This window comes from Plecotus auritus, assembly GCF_963455305.1.
Source record: "Plecotus auritus genome assembly, chromosome: 1".
Lineage (NCBI taxonomy): Eukaryota > Metazoa > Chordata > Mammalia > Chiroptera > Vespertilionidae > Plecotus > Plecotus auritus.
Window position 1 is genome coordinate 51,200,808 of NC_137770.1, and position 19,724 is coordinate 51,220,531.

Below are 19,724 nucleotides of genomic sequence, written 5' to 3' on the forward strand. Positions count from 1 at the left end.
AACGGACACCATCCAGAACCACAGGAAAGCTGGCTGAGTGAAAATTCTACAACTAGAAGGAAAGAGAAAAGCTCACAGAGAATTGGAGGTACGGCAAAGGGGCTTTGTGCGTGCAGAGAGGAAGGGCGGCTGAGAGCCTGGCTGACTTTCTCTGGCGGAAGGGGGAAGGAAGCCCCCGACCGCACTGAACCCCAGTTCTGACTGCACTGAACCCCAGTTCCGGGCGAGCCCCTGGGGACCCACGCTCTTACGGGGGGGAGTCTGGACTCTCGGGCGGAGACTCGGGAGCCGGGGAAGGCGGAGGACTGAAAGCGCGCGCGCGCCAGTGCGCACAAAGGCTGCGGAGGTTGCCACAGGCTTTCCCTAGTGGAAGGGAGTCAAAGGCTCCTTCCTGCACTGAGCCCCAGTTCTGACTGCAGTGAACCCCAGCTCCAGGCAAGCCCCTGGGGACCCACGCTCTTGTGGGGGGAGTCTGGACTCTCGGGTGGAGACTCGGGAGCCGGGAAGGCAGAGGTCTGAAGGCACGCAAGTACGCGCAAGGGCAAGGCTGACGGGAAGCCAAGACTGAGACTCCACCCCATCCTAGCTGAGCACAGAGGCTATTGCAATTTGGCAAGTCTAATCCTATAAGGCTGTCTCCAGCACCGAACTTCTCCCAGCATAGACACAGCTGATCCTTACAGCCAACTGGCCTGGAGGTCAATTCTTCCCAGTGATACCAACAACAATAAAGACTTAATTACAACAAGGCTGTACACACAGTCCACAAAGGGGTCCACCAAGAGTGTCCACCTCAGGTTAACTGGGGAGGCAGACCCACTGGGCCATATTGGAAACCTAGCACACAAATCTACCTTACCAACTCAGGGAAGCAGTGAAAATGCGGGGTCAAAGAATCAGATCACAAACGAAAGAAATGGAGGAAAACTAACGACTGGATATAGAATTCAAAACCACGGTTATAAGGCTTTTTAAGAATATCCTAGAAAAGGCCGATAAATATAACGAGACCCTCGAAGATATGAAAAAGGACCAACTAGAAATTAAACATACACTGACTGAAATAAAAAATATTATACAGAGACCCAGAAACAGAATAGAGGAACACAAGAATCAAGTCAAAGAATTGAAATACAAAGAAGCAAAAAACACTCAACCGAAAAAGCAAAAAGCAAAAAAAAAAAAAATCCAAAAAGTTGAAGATAATGTAAGAAGACTCTGGGACAACTTCAAGCGTACCAACATCAGAATTATGGGGGTGCCAGAAGAAGAGAGAGAGCAAGATACTGAAAACCTATTTGAAGAAATAATGACCGAAAACTTCCCCCACCTGGTGAAAGAAATAGATTTACAAGTCCAGGAAGCCCACAGAACCCCAAACAAAAGGAATCCAAAGAGGACCACACCAAGACACATCATAATTAAAATGCCAAGAGCAAAAGACAAAGAGAGAATATTAAAAGCAGCAAGAGAAAAACAGTTAGTTACCTACAAGGGAGCACCCATACGACTGTCAGCTGACTTCTCAACAGAAACTGTGCAGGCCAGATGGGAGTGGCAAGAAATTTTCAATGTGATGAATAGCAAGAACCTACAACCAAGATTACTCTACCCAGCAAAGCTATCATTCAGAATTGAAGGGCAGATAAAGAGTTTCACAGACAAGAAAAAGCTAAAGGAGTTCATCACCACCAAACCAGTATTATATGAAATGCTGAAAGGTATTCTTAAAGAAGAGGAAGAAGAAAAAAGTAAAGATAAAAATTATGAACAACAAATACATATCTATCAACAAGTGAACCTAAAAATCAAGTGAATTAAAAACCTGAGGGACAGAATAATCTGGTGAATATAATAGAATCAGGGGCATAGAAAGGGAGTGGACTGATAATTCTCAGGGGGAAAGTGGTATGGGGGGTTCATGAAGAGACTGGACAAAAATCATACACCTATGGATGAGAACAGTGGGGGGGAGGTAAGGGCAGAAGGTGGGGTGGGAACTGGGTGGAGGGGAGCTATGGGGGGGGAAAGGAGAAATAATTGTAATAATCTGAATAAAGATTTATTTAAAAACTGAAAAAAAATAAATAAATATTTTACCCTTTGTTCTCCCTGCCTGATCTACAATAATAATCTGCTTCATGTTGATATTTAGTGCTGTGTTGCTGACAATCAACTGAAAGAGAAGTTGGGCTGCTTCACTGGGCTGGAAAAAGTTTAGCTAAATCAGAAAACAGGTCTAATTAAGCAACTTTGTTCTATATCTATAAAAGACTAAGTTGACTCGCACATGCGCGATACATGTAAAGCTCTTGCTAGTGCCAGTCACACATTGTGTTTTGATCCATCATTGTCGATTGTGAATTTGGTTGACACTTCTATTATAGAGAAAGGGCGAATAGTGATATTAAAATATTTCTTCTAATTAATTTCCTTTCAATGTGCATGAATTTGTGCACCGGGCCACTAGTTTCATTATAAGTTATATCAGAAAAGAAAGATTTAGAAAGCCCAGCAGCCTCTTGTCTTGACTATCAACAAAGGCCCAATGTGTTTAACTTTAAAATTTAAATATTTGTGTGTCTCATTTTTGACACTACCAATGTATAAGAATCTGAAATAAACTGTAAATCAGTTATTTATATTTATATATCAGATTCACTGCTGTAATTCTTTAATATTTTCTTTGATGGTTTTATAATATGACAATTTTTTTTAGACTTCATGCAACTTCTCAAAATACTATGGCATAAAGCAATAAATTTACTTCAGCCACTTCATTCATGATAGAAAACCATGCCTATTTCTCTCTCACCTTTCCTCTCTGAAATGTATTGCTGCCTATGGAGAATGACTTTGGGCCAAATGAACTCTTGATTTTGACCTATATCTTTAATATGTTGGCTCAGAGTGGTAGTTACTAGAATTTCTTCCATTTCAATGCAATTGAATGGTATAACATATCTTATAGAGCAGTCTGTAAAGGAATACTTTTACCACTTCTGAAGCTAGCCATATTTTTCATCTGTAAACCGGCAGACTTGGATTTTTTTATTTTACTGTAGGTAGCAATTCTTTTTTTTTTTAATATATCTTTATTGATTTCAGAGAGAAAGGGAGAGTGAAAGAGAGATAGAAACATCAATGATGAGAGAGAATCATTGATTGACTGCCTCCTGCACGCCCCCTACTGGGGATGAAGCCTGCAACCCAGGCATGCACCCTTGACTGGAATCAAACCTGGGACCCTTTAGTCTGCAGGCCGATGCTCTATTCATTGAGCCAAACCAGCTAGGGCTAGATAGCAATTCTTTAAGCTGCTAGAGAGCTCATATTTAGTGTATATGTGGGGTCTCATACTTTTAAAAATATTTTTTCCTTTAATTTGTATGCCTCAATTGACAGAAACTACTAGAATTAGTCTTCTTTTAAAAAATGATTTATTTTTAGAGAGAGAGGAAGGAAGAGGTAGAAAATACTGATAATGACTGACTTCTGCATGCCCCCTGCTAGGGATTAAGCCCACAACCTGGGCATGTGCCCCGACCAGGATTAGTCTTCTTAAGGTCCTTGCTTGTATGACTCTAAAAATTCAAATATGTATCCATCATAACATTAGCACGTTTAAGAAAATTTTTTTTTAAATAAATCTTTATTCAGATTATTACAATTATTTCTCCTTTTTCCCCCCATAGCTCCCCTCCACCCATTTCCCACCCCACCTTCTGCCCTTACCTCCCCCCCCACTGTCCTCATCCATAGGTGTATGATTTTTGTCCATTCTCTTCATGAACCCCCCATACCCCTTTCCCCCTGAGAATTATCAGTCCACTCCCTTTCTATGCCCCTGATTCTATTATATTCACCAGATTATTCTTTTCCTCAGGTTTTTAATTCACTTGATTTTTAGGTTCACTTGTTGATAGATATGTATTTGTTGTTCATAATTTTTATCTTTACTTTTTTCTTCTTCCTCTTCTTTAAGAATACCTTTCAGCATTTCATATAATACTGGTTTGGTGGTGATGAACTCCTTCAGCTTTTTCTTAACTGTGAAGCTCTTTATCTGCCCTTCAATTCTGAATGATAGCTTTGCTGGGTAGAGTAATCTTGGTTGTAGGTTCTTGCTATTCATCACATTGAAAATTTTTTGCCACTCCCATCTGGCCTGCATAGTTTCTGTTGAGAAGTCAGCTGACAGTCATATGGGTGCTCCCTTGTAGGTAATAACTGTTTTTCTCTTGCTGCTTTTAATATTCTCTCTTTGTCTTTTGCTCTTGGCATTTTAATTATGATGTGTCTTGGTGTGGTCCTCTTTGGATTCCTTTTGTTTGGGGTTCTGTGGGCTTCCTGGACTTGTAAGTCTATTTCTTTCACCAGGTGGGGGAAGTTTTCGGTCATTATTTCTTCAAATAGGTTTTCAGTATCTTGCTCTCTCTCTTCTTCTGGCACCCCCATAATTCTGATGTTGGTACGCTTGAAGTTGTCCCAGAGTCTTCTTACATTATCTTCAACTTTTTGGATTTTTTTTTTTTTGCTTTTTGCTTTTTCGGTTGAGTGTTTTTTGCTTCTTTGTATTTCAATTCTTTGACTTGATTCTTGTGTTCCTCTATTCTGTTTCTGGGTCTCTGTATAATATTTTTTATTTCAGTCAGTGTATGTTTAATTTCTAGTTGGTCCTTTTTCATATCTTCGAGGGTCTCGTTATATTTATCGGCCTTTTCTAGGATATTCTTAAAAAGCCTTATAACCGTGGTTTTGAATTCTATATCCAGTCGTTAGTTTTCCTCCATTTCTTTCGTTTGTGATCTGATTCTTTGACCCCGCATTTTCACTGCTTCCCTGAGTTGGTAAGGTAGATTTGTGTGCTAGGTTTCCAATATGGCCCAGTGGGTCTGCTTCCCCAGTTAACCTGAGGTGGACACTCTTGGTGCACCCCTTTGTGGACTGTGTGTACAGCCTTGTTGTAATTAAGTCTTTATTGTTGTTGGTATCACTGGGAAGAATTGACCTCCGGGCCAGTTGGCTGTAAGGATCAGCTGTGTCTATGCTGGGAGAAGTTCGGTGCTGGAGACAGCCTTATAGGATTAGACTTGCCAAATTGCAATAGCCTCTGTGCTCAGCTTGGATGGAGTGGAGTCTCAGTCTTGGTTTCCTGTCAGCCTTGCCCTTGCGCGCATGTGCGCTTTCAGTCCTCCGCCTTCCCCGGCTCCCGAGTCTCCGCCCGAGAGTCCAGACTCCCCCCACAAGAGCATGGGTCCCCAGGGGCTCGCCTGGAACTGGGCTTCACTGCAGTCAGAACTGGGGCTCAGTGCTGTCAGGAGCCTCTGACTCCCTTCCACTAGGGAAAGCCTGTGGCAACCTCCGCAGCCTTTGTGCGCACTGGCACGCGCGCACGCTTTCAGTCCTCCGCCTTCTCCGGCTCCCGAGTCTCCGTCCGAGAGTCCAGACTCCCCCCGTAAGAGCGTGGGTCCCCAGGGGTTCGCCCGGAACTGGGGTTCAGTGCATTCAGAACTGGGGTTCAGTGCGGTCGGAGGCTTCCTTCCCCCTTCCGCCAGAGAAAGACAGCCAGGCTCTCAGCCGCCCTTTCTCTCTGCGCGCACAAAGCCCCTTTGCCGTACCTCCAATTCTCTGTGAGCTTTTCTCTTTCCTTCTAGTTGTAGAATTTTCACTCAGCCAGCTTTCCTGTGGTTCTGGATGGTGTCCGTTCTGTGTTTTAGTTGTAGTTTTGAAATTGTTGTGCGAGGCAGCAGTTTAGGTGTTTACCTATGCCGCCATCTTGGTTTCTCCTTTACGTTTAAGAAATTAGTAACAAGTGATTGTAATAATTTATTCACCAGAGAAATGAAATAAACAATCTATATATTGTATTGATATAATTTCTCTCCTTTACTTCCCCTTTATTTTTTACTATTAAAAAAGGAAAAATAAGCATATAGTTTGTCTTTTATTATTGTCCTTAGAAGCCATCTTTTAAAAATAATGTTAAACTACAACTTACCTTACATATTCTATTTGACCTTGTTCTTGAGCTATCTTTTTCATATGTTATCTGCTATTAACTGTAAATAAACTATTTAATATCCTTGTGAAATGGAATTCTTAACTAGCCTATGTCTTCACGGTATTGAATTTAAATGAAATAATACTAGCTTCCTGCTGGATGAATTCTAGGAGTTCTTAAGGTAAATTAGGGTTCTCTTTTATTATTTGATATAAAATATTTGGTTATGTCACTGGCAGTCTTTTTTTTCTGTTAAGCAAGAGTATCATAATTATTTATTTGGTACCAATTATGTGCAAGAAACTTAAGGAGATATGACAAGATCTTTAATTTCAAAGGCTTAGTATCAAACTGAGTTTTAGAATACATACCAATATAATCTGGTATATGGTAGGTGGCAAATGAGTGGTATAGATAGTGGTGCTTCAAGTGTTAATGATGAATTGGTTATTAAAGGTTTCACAAAGGATGTAGGATATGAGTCAGACATAAATAGGACAGAAGAGTTAAGAGGCCTAGGTATAAGGTATAAGGGCTAAGAATGGATGTTCCTTGTACTATCTTTTTAAAACATGGATTTAAGTAAGGAGTTGATATTGAAGGGACTCAAATGATAAGCTAAAGAGTTTGTAATTGGAAAATACTATCTAATAAAAGAGTAATATGCAAATTGACTGTATCTCTGCTAAACCCACAAGCCACGCCCCAAAGTCACGCCCACCAGCCAATCAGGAGTGAATATGCAAATAAACCCAACCAAGATGGCTACGGCCACAGAGAGCAGGAGGGAGGCTTGGGTTTCCCTGGCAATGGAGGAAGCCAAGCTTTCTGCTTGCCCTTGCTGGCCCAGGCCTCCACTTCAGGCTACAAAGTTTCAATTATAGAAGATAAATAAATCCCAACAGAAATGGCTGTAGCCACAGAGCAAGCAGAAGGCTTGGCTCCGCTCCAGGGTACAAAGTTTCAATTGTAGAAGATAAATAAATCCCAGATACCAGGGCCTCCGCTTGGGTCACCAGGGGGTATGGCAGGCCTGCAAACCACCACAGGCCCCTCGCCCAGGCTGCCCCATGCCCCAAGGGAACCCCCACCCTGATCCGGGACACCCTTCAGGGCAAACCAGCTGGCCCCACCCATGCAGCAGGCCTCTATCCTATCTAATAAAAGAGTAATATGCAGATTGACCATCACTCCAACACACAAGATGGCTGCCTCCATGTGGTCAAAAATCCTGCCCCCATGTGGACACAAGATGGCCACCACAAGATGGCCAGCAGGGGAAGGCAGTTGGGAGGGACCAGGCCTGCAAGGGAGGGCAGTTGTGGGCGATCAGGCCAGGTGGGGAGGGAAGTTTGAGGGACCAGGCATGCAAGGGAGGGCAGTTGGGGGTGATCAAGCCTGTAGGGGAGGGCAGTTAGGGGTGACCAGGCCGGCAGAGGAGGGAAGTTGGGGGTGACCGGGCCTGCAGGGAAGGGCAGTTGTGGGGGATCCAGACCTGCAGGGGAGAGCAGTTAGGGGGTACCAGGCCTGCAGGGGAGGGCAATTAGGGGTGACCAGGCCTGCAGGGGAGGGCAGTTAGGGGTGACCAGGCCTGCAGGGGAGGGCAGTTAGGGGCAAACAGGCTGGCAGGGGAGCAGTTAGGCATCAACCAGGCTGGCAGGGGAGTTTTTAGGGGGTGATCAGGCTGGCAGACAGAAGTGATTAGGGGCAATGAGGAAGGCAGGCAGGTGAGCAGTTGGGAGCCAGCAGTCCTGGATTGTGAGTGGGATGTCCGACTGCCCGTTGGGATCGGGCCTAAATGGGCCGTCGGACATCCCTCGAGTGGTCCCAGATTGGAGAGGGTGCAGGCTGGTCTGAGGGACACCCCCCCCCCCATGCACAAATTTCGTGCACGGGGCCTCTAGTAGAAAATAGTTTTGAGCAGTGGGTGGTGATAAAGAAATAGGATTATAGTCCAGCTGGTGTTGCTCAGTGGTTGAGCATCTGCCTATGAACCAGAAAGTCACTGGTTTGATATCTAGTCAGGGCACATGCCCGGTTTGCGGCTCAATCCCCAGTAGAGGGCATGTAGGAGGCAACTGATCAATGTTTCTCTCTCTCCCTAGCCGGTTTGGCTCAGTGCACTGAAGGACTGTGGACTGAAGGATCCTGGGTTCAATTCCAGTTGAGGGCACATGCCCAGGTTGTGGGGTGTGCAAGAGGCAGCCAATCAATGATTCTCATTGATGTTTCTATCTCTCTCTACCTCTTCCTTCCTCTCTGAAATCAATAAAAAATATATTTTAAGAAATGTTTCTCTCTCATTGATGTTCCTATCCCTCTCCCTTCCTCTCTAAAATGGATAAAAACATTTTTTAAACTGATTTTTTGAGAGAGAGAGAAACATCGATGTGAGAGCAAAACATCAATCAGCTGCCTCCCGCACAGTCCCTTCTGGGGATTGAGCCCACAACCCTGGCATGTGCCCTGACCAGGAGTCGGACCAGCAACCTTTTGGTGTATAGGACTATGCCCAACCAACTGAGCCACACCAGCCAGGGAAATAAAAACATATTATAAAAAAAAAAATAGGATTGTTAAAATTTCTGCTGTTCAATTAGTTTTCCTTAAATCAGAGGCACCACATAAAGTGGTATTGACTATCTTTCATTAACGCATTAAGCGCCTAGCCTATTTTGTCTTCCGGACAGAAAGTATAGTGTCAATCACCGGTGACTGACAGGGCGCTTAATGTGTTAACTATAGAACAGGGGTCCTCAAACTACGGCCCGCGGGCCACATGCGGCCCGCCGAGGACATTTATCCGGCCAGCCGGGTGCCGCTGCTTGTCCTGCTTAGCAGCCGACTTGTCCCGGGCCCACAGTGCACATAGGAATTTGTTCATAGTTGTTTTTTTAAACTATAGTCCAGCCCTCCAACAGTCTGAGGGACAGTGAACTGGCCCCCTGTTTAAAAAGTTTGAGGACCCCTGGATGTACTAATATCCCATGCATAGGTTAGAAAATTGATATATATTTTTTCAATATATTTTTATTGATTTCAGAGAGGAATGGAGAGGGTGGGAGAGATGGAAACATCAATGATGAGAGAGAATCATTGATTGGCTGCCTCTTGTACATCCCCTACTGGGGATTGAACCCACAACCCAGGCATGTGCCCTTGACTGGAATCGAACACAGGACCCTTTGGTCCACAGGCCAATGCTCTATCCACTGAGCCAAACCAGCTAGGGCAGAAAGTCGATATCTTAAATGTTGAGATTTTGCCATATTTGTGGGAAATAAAGTTATTGTTCTGTTCTACAAGCAGGTGTTAAAATTATCCTTTTCCCAGCTGAAGACACTTTCTGGCTTTCTGTAGGTTTCTAAATTTGAGTGCTGTGTTTTTCTAATGCATACATGCAAGTGTACATGGAAAAGGTGAGCTGTGGGTGATTACTCTACATAATGTTACACAAGTCTCAGTGCAATGGAGAAAAGTAATGACAAGCATTATAAAAATAACCTCCATTTGTTACAAAAGTAGTGTGAACACAAGATATGAAGAGCAACAGACAACATAGTTTTCCAAATTTTGTAAATGAGACTATTATGTGAGTGATAATTTATGAAAATTTGGGTTAGTTGAATGCTCAAAATTGTTTGGGTAGGCTGACATACTTTTTCTGTCTTCAAAATTTTTTATAGTATAAGGGAAGAAAGTATAGCCTGACAGTTTCTCATAGAGACACACTCCTTCCAGTTAAAATGGGACTATCTAAATAAGACATCTTAAATTGTATTTCCATTTTACTAATATTATTTTGGATAAATAAAGATAATTGGAGAATATTAGATACAATTGAAAATATGAAAAGAATGAGGAAAAATATAAATTCATAATGTTGCTCATGTAGGAAATGCTGTAATTGCTGACCTCGTCTCATCACCCTGATCTTTTTGCCTTTAATTTGCTTTATTGCATACATAACCATGCAGCTCTTTTCTTCTTTAAAGTTTTAAGGAAAATATTTAATGAAAGTGAAGCATAACTATGTGTTTAGTGGTAAGAATATTTTTTTGTTGTTAAGGATAATCACGTGGATTATAAAAAATAGCATCAAAATTACCTCATTGTATACTTTCGTTTTGAGCTTAGTAGAGAATTCCCACAGGGATGAGGTTTGTTTAAGACTTTGTTTCTCAGCTTTATTTTTACTTTGGATTTGTGCACAGGATTAGTTTCAGATACTTTGTCTTTGTATACTTAGTCCACAGTGAAACTAGACCAAAAGTTGAGCTTTCCAAAGTTTTAGTCTGGGACTGCTTAGTACTACTAGGGTTTTGAAAAGTTCTTTTTAGAAGAAGTCTCTGTCATTCAGTAGCTTGTCTTGGATTGTGTGTTTGCTATCAGTGCTTGATAAATGGTGGGGTTGGAGGAGGGAGAGTGAGTAACCTCATTTCTGATAGGTTCTGTCCAAATTAAAAGGAAGAGCTTTTGTCCTTAGTTTATTTAACTAGGTTTAACCCTCCCATATCTTTCTTTCTGTTAGCTAGTGATAAAAAAGCTAACAAATAACTTTCTTTTGGGTTATATGTATAGTATTAGAAGAGAGCCTTTTATATTAAAGGCTTGTGTGTTCCCTTAGCTGCCATGGTGAACAGCCTACTGAGCTTATGTTACCTGATGAATAGCTAGTCCAGATGGCTAAACTGTTGGAAGATATAAAACCAAAGCCAGTTTCAGGAAACTATCCACTTGGCTCATTTTTGGGTAAGATCCATTGTGGTAACTTTCTCAATTTGTTTTAAAATTTAATTTTAACTGTTTTCTTGATTTTTACTTAGGTTACAAAATATCCTTCTATGCTCGAGACCTACAGACTACATGTCCTACAAGAACGATCCAATGGTTTTTCATCCCTTGAAGATACATTAGAAGCATAAATATGGTGCCAAAAGAACTTTCTACCTTTCTCTGACTACGGTTCATTTGGACATACTTTTGTATTGAAGAGAAGTATACAGCCTGAGGCTATTCATTGTGGAGAGACTCTGTCGTGTAGGATAATGGACCATCCTAGTAGGGAGAAGGATGAAAGACAACGGACTACTAAACCCATGGCACAAAGGAGTGCACACTGTTCCCGACCGTCTGGCTCCTCAACATCCTCTGGGGTTCTTATGGTGGGACCCAACTTCAGGGTTGGCAAGAAGATAGGGTGTGGGAACTTCGGAGAGCTCAGATTAGGTAAGAACTTGGTTATGTCCATGGCTTCCACTAACTACAGCAGTAGCTATAATAAGCTGTGGTGTCTTTCACAGCAAGTGGTTTATAATTTTATGGGAAATTCTCTTAATTAAGTATTCTCTTAAGAGCTAAAGAATTTGTGAATGGGGATAGTCATTATCAGTTTACAATTGTTATGCAAGGTTCATGTCTATGTGTATAAGCTTTTACATTTTCCACCAATATTTTGATGTAGGGAGCTCTGCATACAGATAACAATAAAATGAAGATTCTGGTTTAGTTGGCCTAAAAGTTAAAGCCCTAAATGCTATCTTTCTAAGAGACTTTCAGGTACTTTAGATGCTGCTGGCCCTGGAACCCCACACCTTGAGAAGGGAGTAAGGTCTTGTTTTAATTCAGACCTTGCCCCTGATAAGGCAATAATACCCAAATTTAATCTTCAAGGATATATATATATCTTGTTTAGAAAGGCTTCCCAACTGAAACTATTCATTTCTTCCTGGAAGCCCCAGCATTAGGATTGTGCTAAAATTTCAGGGAGAAATTATGCAAATGTTTTTTTTTCCCAACCAAGGAAATTGATTTTTTTTAAAAAACCTCACATGAGGATATGTTTTTCATTGATTTTAAGGGAGGGAGGGGAGGAGGGAGAGAGACACATCAATGTGAGATAGAAACATCGATAGGTTGCCTCATGCATGTGTCCCAGTCGGGGATCAAACCTGTAATCGGGTATGTGCCCTGACCTGGAATCGAACCAGTAACCCTTCAGTGCAGGGGACGACGCTTTAACCATTGAGCAACACTGTCCAGGTTATGCGGAAATGCATTTTTTAATTTAAAGTACAAATTTATGAGTGAGATGATGACTAATGACAAAATCGACCAGTTTGAAGTTGTGAAATTGGGAAGAGGGTATATTAGCTGTTTATTTATAATTCACCTCCTAGGTGAATGAAGAAGAGAAAATGAAAGATCTTATGAAGTTGGACATCAGCTTCAAGAATGAAGAGATCCCTTTTTAGGCTAAAGTGTTTTACTTTTCTTCATAAACATTGAGGCTATGACTTATTATGAAGACCCCTTATAGGAGACTTTGGCTCTTGGGGGAATACAGTCAAACCTTTCTCCAACATCTATCTCAAACAATTCGCTTCTTGACCCGACAACCTTTTCATGCTGATACCTGTCACACATCTCTCAGGCAACGAAGGAGAAAACGCGAGATATGAGTCAGTTTACCGCTGTTAACATTTCAGGATATTGTGCTGTGAATATTTTCATGTATTTTTTGCTTTTTTTTTTTTTTTTACTGCTTATTATTATTATTAAATTTTCATTTTTTACTGTACACTTCATTTCCTTTTTGTTAAACTTTCATTTATATTTTGTGTTCTTTTTGTTCTTAAAGTTTATTTATAGAAAAACAGTACATTAGATGTACTGTATATAAGAAAGGTTAAAAACAAGAAATAAATTGGGGGTCTGGAACAAATTAATTCACTTTACATTATTCCTAATAGGAAAAAATGATTTGGTTTTCAAACAAATCACTTCTCGAACAGCCTTTGGAATGAATTAAGTTCAAGAACTGAGGTTCCATTATTCTAATACATGCAAGGAAACGGATGAATTACAGAAGTAATGTTACGCAAAAGAAGGCAGGCACAAAAGAGTGGTTTATTATATAATTACCTACATTCATAGATATTTAAAATAGGCCAAACTAATTTCTTGTGATTACAATCAAAATAGATTATTTTGGGTGGCGATGGATGAGGGTTATTGATTGGGAAGAGGCACAGAAAACTTACTAGTGTGCTGAAAATATTCTCTCCCAAGATAGTTACATGGTTATGTGTATGGATATGTAAAAATTCACTGAGCTGGTGCACTTAAGGTTGGGGACTTTACTTCATGTTAGTTACACCTCAATAATAAAGAAAAATAATTGTTAAAAATAATTTTAAAGGCATATCATTTGTACAAGAGGATTAAAGTTTGATTTTAGATATTAAGAGTATGTGTCAGTGATCCTTATACAGCTTTTCACCTGTTCCTCAGGAGGAGCTGCTTCCCAATTACTGAAGGGTCCCGGATTCGATTCCGGTCAAGGGTATGTGCCTTGGTTGCAGGCTCAATCCCCGGCCCTGGTCGGGGTGTGCGGGAGGCAACCATTCGGTGTGTCTCTCTCACACCGATGTTTCTCTCTCTGACTGTCTCTCCCCCTCCCACTCTCTCTAAAAATCAATGGAAAAAAATATTCTCAGGTGAGGATTAAAAAAAAAAAATGGCTTCTTGATTTAACTACTAATTGCCTCAAGTTCTTTGGTTGGATTTTAATTTTTATAAGTTCTAGGTAGTAACTTATAAATGTACTACTTTCACTTTAGGGCAAGATAATGTGACAGCTAGAGATCTAACTAAACTGAGAACCTGAGGCTGTATGTCCCTTTATCAGTGTGACTGAGAACTGAGACGCTGGTTCTTTGAAATAGTGCTGTGTCTGATGAAGCTTATGGTAAATGTTGTCTCTGAGGTGACTTACTGAAACAGGAAGTCTTCATGTAGTGGTTTTTATGGGCAGCATCACATCCAGGACTGTTGTTTCAAATGGGCTGAGTTTAGGTGTAAACTCAGTTTTTGTAAACTCCAAAAACTATGTAATGCAGGGTTTTTTTTCCCATCAACACTAAAAGAACCCATAGCTAAAAGCTTTGGGATTGTGCCATCTCATCAATGGTACTTTTTACCCGTTAAACTGCCTGCCTCTCTCTCATATATCAGATATATCAATATTTAGCTAAAGCAGTCATTCATTTTAAATGGGCAGAATTTTAACTCTATGTAATTAAGTTCTTTCAGAGCAAATGTTTGAGTACTATCACTCAGGATAGTGGTTGAGTGATTGATTGTCTAGCTTTCCACATGTGGCAGCATTTTGTGTTGTCCTGTTTGGTCTAAATGATGTTTCCTGACAAAGGAATTCATTAGAGTAATGCATAGCTCAAGAGAATTATCCAGTCACCTCCAGTGCCTCTTAGGTGTAAGGATAATTGCTTTGTCAGAGAGTGACATGTGTTCAGTTCTTTGATGCCCTCAGAGAAAAAAAGCAAACGTAAGCAAGCTAGCAATTTATCAGCCATCATGTTTGGTGTCACAGAGGCTATTTCATTTATTATACTTCTGTGATTATATTCTTTTATACAGATACTAGAGGCCCGGTGCACAAAATTCGGTAGGATCAGGCCTAAACGGGCAGTTGGACATCCCTCTCACAATCCAGGACTGCTGGCTCCCAACTGCTCGCCTGCCTGCCTTCCTGATTGCAGGCCTGGGTCCTCCTGCTAACTGTCCTTCCCTGCAGGCCCAGTTGCCCCCAACTTCCCTCCTCTGCTGGCCTGGTTACCCCTAACTGCCCTCCCCTGCAGGCTTGATTGCCCCCAACTGCCCTCCCTTGCAGGCCTGATCCCTCCCAACTGCCCTCCCCTCCTGGCCTGATCGCCCACAACTGCCCTCCCTTGCAGTCCTGGTCCCTCCCAACTGCCCTCCTGCTGGCCATCTTGTGTGTTGGAGTGACAGTCAATTTGCATATTACTCTTTTATTAGATAGGAGGATGAAAATTGAAGATGAGGGGCATTTCAAAATTAGTCTATTATTTTTAGGTTTCATGAGAACTTGGAGGAAGGCATCCTGGTGGAGTGGAATGACCATTGCCTACTCTCTTGGTTCTCTTTCTGTTCTCCACTGATTGAACATAATTTTTGACCCTTCTCTTTTCCTTATCCCTCATGTTTACGTGTGGTTAGATTTTTCTTCAAAATGCCTTCTGGCCAGGTAGCTCAGTTGGTTAGAGCATTGTCCCAATATGCCAAGGTTGCAGGTTCGATCCCCAGTCAGGGCACATACAAGAAGCAACCAATGCATGCATAAGTAAGTGGAACAACAAAATTTGATTATAAATCCTGTTTTTAAGTCATTCTCTTTCAGAAAGTATTGTCTCATACCTACAATAATGGAAGTAATAAAAATTAGACTTATTTATCACCTTGCAGTTTACAAAGTACTTTCATATATTCTAACTCATGTAATTTTCATAATGACACTATATGTAGTAGATATCATTTAAATGTTCTGCTATAAAAACTTCCTGTTTATTTTACTTGTAGGTATCCTCTCTTTTATTTATTTATTTTTTTAAATATTTTATTGTGTTTTTTTTTACAGAGAGGAAGGGAGAGAGATAGAGAGTCAGAAACATCGATGAGAGAGAAACATCGATCAGCTGCCTCCTGCACACCTCCCACTGGGGATGTGCCCGCAACCAAGGTAAATGCCCCCGACTGGAATCGAACCCGGAACCCTTCAGTCCGCAGGCCGATGCTCTATCCACTGAGCCAAACCGGTTTCGGTGGTATCCTCTCTTATACCTTATTACACTGGGGCCAGATGAGTACCTTAAAAACACAACTTTTACCATTATGCTTTTCCTCTTAGCTAACGAGATCTTTGGTGGTTTCACAGCATGTTGAATAATAAAATCAAAAGTCCTATATTTGCATTTAGAATTATCCATAATTTGATAACCAGCCTTCTTTTATTATTGCCTTAGAACTTTCTCAGAAGAACCTTCTTTGTATATCAAATCAGTTTGGTTCACTTCAGCAAACATCTGTTACCTATTATATATCAGATATTATTTTATTGCTAGGGATAAAAAGATTGGTTGAACATTCTTCTTGTCCTTAGGAAATTTGTGTCTAATGGAGGTAAAAAGATATATGCATAGCTAATTGTAATATATGTGGAAGATTATGGAACTAAGCGCTGCCTCAGTTTGTTTGTTTGTTTATTTATTTCAGAGAGGAAGGGAAGGGAGAGAGGGATAGAAACATCAATGATGAGGATCAGTGATTGGCTGCCTCCTGCACGCCCCCCACTGGGGATCGAGCCTGCAACCCAGGCATGTGCCTTTGGCTGGAATCGAACCTGGGACCCTTCAGTCAGCAGGCCAAGGCTCTATCCACTGAGCCAAACCAGTCAGGGCGTCAGTTCTTTATAAAGTGTATTTAGAAAAGGGATATTTTAAAGGAACCAAAAAAAAAATGGGAGAGTAGGTAAAAACAGATGAGAAATGTTAACAAAATTTTGGAAGCTCGAAAGCAGATAGCTAAGTGGTGGCTGATTTAGCAGTCCAGAGAAAGCTGAATGAATGAAAGGTTAGGCCAGTTTGTAACATAAAATACACCAGATAGGCTCAAGAATTGGAGACACTAGAAACTTCAGAAGGTTAGGATGCAAAAGGAGCCAAAAACAGAAAGCGTAGTTGCAGGTCTTTATGTGAAGCAGTTGGATAACTAAACCTTTTCCTTCCTGGCATCACCTCCCCCTGCAACTTCCCTTTCCCATCCTCACAGGAGATGGAAGGTTTACACTGTTGAAGGTGAACTACACTGAAAACTGGCCTTCTTGGCTGAACCTGGGGAAAATGAGAAAAAGTTACCCACTGATTAGTGAGAAACCCTCTCCCCCACCCAGACTCTGGAAGAAACAAATCCAAAGTGCCTGGGGTTTTTTTCAACACTTCGTCCTCAAAAGAAATATGTGTATAATTTCTATAATATAGTAAAGTTGTTTTATTCTGACTAAACCATTTTCAGCCTATACCATCTACTTTCCATTTTTTGTTCGATTGCTCATGTAGTTTCTTCTCCTGAGATGCCTTTATACCTTCTTCAACTTAAAATCCTTTTAATTTTTTTACTCTTGGGGTAGGTGGCTAGAAGGAACTGCTTGGGACTCTAGCAGGTCTTTGTCTCACTCAGCCACAAGCCCCACTGTGTTTTTTGTTTGTTTTGTTTTGTTTGTTTATTTTGTATGTGTGTTTATTGATTTGAGAGAGAGAGAAACATCGATTTGTTGTTCCATTTAGTTGTGTATTCATTGATTGTTTCCTGTATGTGCCCTGACTGGATATTGAACCCACAACCTTGGAATATGGGGACAGTACTCTAACCAACTCAGCTACCCAGCCAGGCTAATCCCTGCTGGTTTTTACAGCCAGAAGTTATAGGGACTTCTCTTTCTGGCACTGGAACCCTGGGTTGGGACCCCTCCCTCCTCAGGGGTGACTTCCACAGCTGAGATATTTATCCTGATTTTTATCTGCCACGTTTGTTTGGTATACCAACCCGTTCCATGTCTTCGCCTTTCCTACCAGTCTGGATGTGGCTTCTTTATATCCTTAGTTGTAGGGCTTCCACTCAGCTAATTTCAAGTGGTTCTGAGTGATGGTTGTTCTGTAGTTTAGTTATAATTTTGATGTCTATACAAGTAACATTTAATCAGTTAAGGTTTGGGGTGTCTGAGATGTGTAGAGCATAGTCTTAAGCACCATAGGACATTGACAGAATTCTTAGATAAAATCTCTACTCCTCAAGGTATTTGTAGTCTAGCTGACTAAGATAGTAGAAATAAATAAGAAGCAATGTAAAGTCCAGTGCAGTGACTATATATTGTATTCAAAACACTAGGGAGGAATTAACGTTTTGAAGAATCAATGGGGTTAGGGAGGTGAAGGTAGCTAAGTACCCAGCATGTAATATGGGCTCACTCAGTGATAGTTATTGCTCTTATCCTCATCCTCACTGCCAAATTCCTATTCTAAATGTTTAGGAAAATATTGATTTTATTTATACAAGTAGAGAGATTGAGAGGAAAAATTGTTAATTCAGGAAGAACTTTAAGATGTTTAAATGTTGTTGGGAGAGCTGTTTCCTGCACATAGTGAAAGATACAGAGCTAGAGTTTCTAGTGAAGGGTCAAAACAGCTTTGAGAATCATTTCCTTATATACAGTAGATAAGTTTTCCAAAAGGTGATTAGGACAATAGTTGGTTTTATTTCACACTGTTCTTTATACCAACTAATACTGACACTAAGTACCATGATAAAAAATATAAAATCCCCATTTGTCAGTGAGTTGGAAAAATGAGGGTGTGTGTTTATTGTGCCAAGAGTTAAAATCTCTGTATCTTTGAAATTCTGGATTTTTTTTTCTTGGTTAATCTCATTGTTTAAAGTTAGGGAATATTAAAAAAATAAAATGTGTATACGTGAGAGAGATAAATAGATTTTAAAAAATATTCTTGTCTCTAAATTTTCAAATTCTCAAGCTGTTTTTTGTTCTTGTCTTGCTTTGTCTTACCATCTTTATTTAGCTTTTCAGTTATAAATCATGTTTTATATATATGAACAGCTTTGGGAATGTGACCTTTCTCATGACCCTGTAAGCTAAGATTTTGCTTTGTATTTCCCGGAATAAGTGTCACTAAAACATACATTTTGCTTTTTTCCTAGGTAAAAATCTCTACACCAATGAATATGTAGCTATCAAACTGGTGAGTAGAATCTATATTTGTACTAGGTGTATTTTGGTGCTCTCACCCTCACGTATATTTTTTTACAGGAAATAATTGTGAGCATTTACAAAAATACTAATTTTTTTCTCTTGCATATGATCCCATAAAGTCATTTTCCTTCAACTATATATAGTGTTACAGTCATGAATCACTGTATACTATATAACATTAAATGATACTAACTATAGTTTAGCCATGATGAATCAAAAATAGTTAATAAAAATATTGCTGATCAATGTTACTCTCTCATTGATGTTTCTAACTCTCTATTCCTCTCCCTCTCTGTAAAAAATCAATAATATATATTTAAAAAAAATATTGCTGGAAGAAAAAAAAATCACTGCAAAAATAGTAATTTTTGTGAACTTTATACCTTCACAGCACTATTTAAAACAGCTGTGGGCAAGCTACGGCCCGTTTGGCTGTTCTGTCCGGCCCGCAGAGCCGAAAGAGCGGAGGGTTCTCTTGCTCTCCCCTCCGCTCCTTTACTTTGAATTTATATTAGTTCACACAAACACTCCATCCATGCTTTTGTTCCGGCCCTCCGGTCCAGTTTAAGAACCCATTGTGGCCCTCGAGTCAAAAAGTTTGCCCACCCCTGATTTAAAAGATAAAATCAGCCCTAACCAGTTTGGCTCATTGGATAGAGCGTCGGCCTGTGGACTGAAATGTCCCAGGTTCAATTCCGGTCAAGGGCATGTACCTTGGTTGCAGGCACATCCCCAGTTGGAGGTGTGCAAGAGGCAGCTGATAGTTGTTTCTCTCTCATCGATGTTTCTAACTCTCTTTCCCTCTCCCTTCCTCTCTGTAAAAAATCAATAAAATATATTAAAAAAAAAAAAAAGATAAAATCATTTCCCCTGGCCAGTGTTACTCGCTTGGTTGAGCATTGTCCAAGGCACTGCAAGTTCACTAATTCAGTTCTCAGTCAGGGCACATACCCAGGTTGTGGGTTCAATCTCTAGTTGGGATATGTGCAGGAGACAAGCAATCAATGTTTCTTTCACATCAGTGTTTTTCTCTCTCTCCCTCCCTCCCTCACTTTCCTTTCCCCTCTCTCTCTAAAATCA

At 40.7% G+C, this 19,724-nt stretch overlaps 1 protein-coding gene across 4 annotated transcripts in view; it reads left to right on the forward strand.

Moving 5' to 3' along the window:
* CSNK1G1 (casein kinase 1 gamma 1) overlaps positions 1-19,724 on the forward strand; it is a gene marked incomplete at its 3' end in the record, with an annotated part of 153,377 nt that overhangs the window by 40,297 nt on the left and 93,356 nt on the right. For all 4 annotated transcript variants that reach the window (XM_080687149.1, XM_080687150.1, XM_080687148.1 and 1 more), the window contains exons 2-3: positions 10,831-11,233; positions 18,593-18,633. In XM_080687149.1, coding sequence (XP_080543275.1) covers positions 11,053-11,233; positions 18,593-18,633 — 222 coding nt within the window. In that variant the 5' untranslated portion in view covers positions 10,831-11,052. The remainder of the gene's footprint in view (positions 1-10,830; positions 11,234-18,592; positions 18,634-19,724) is intronic.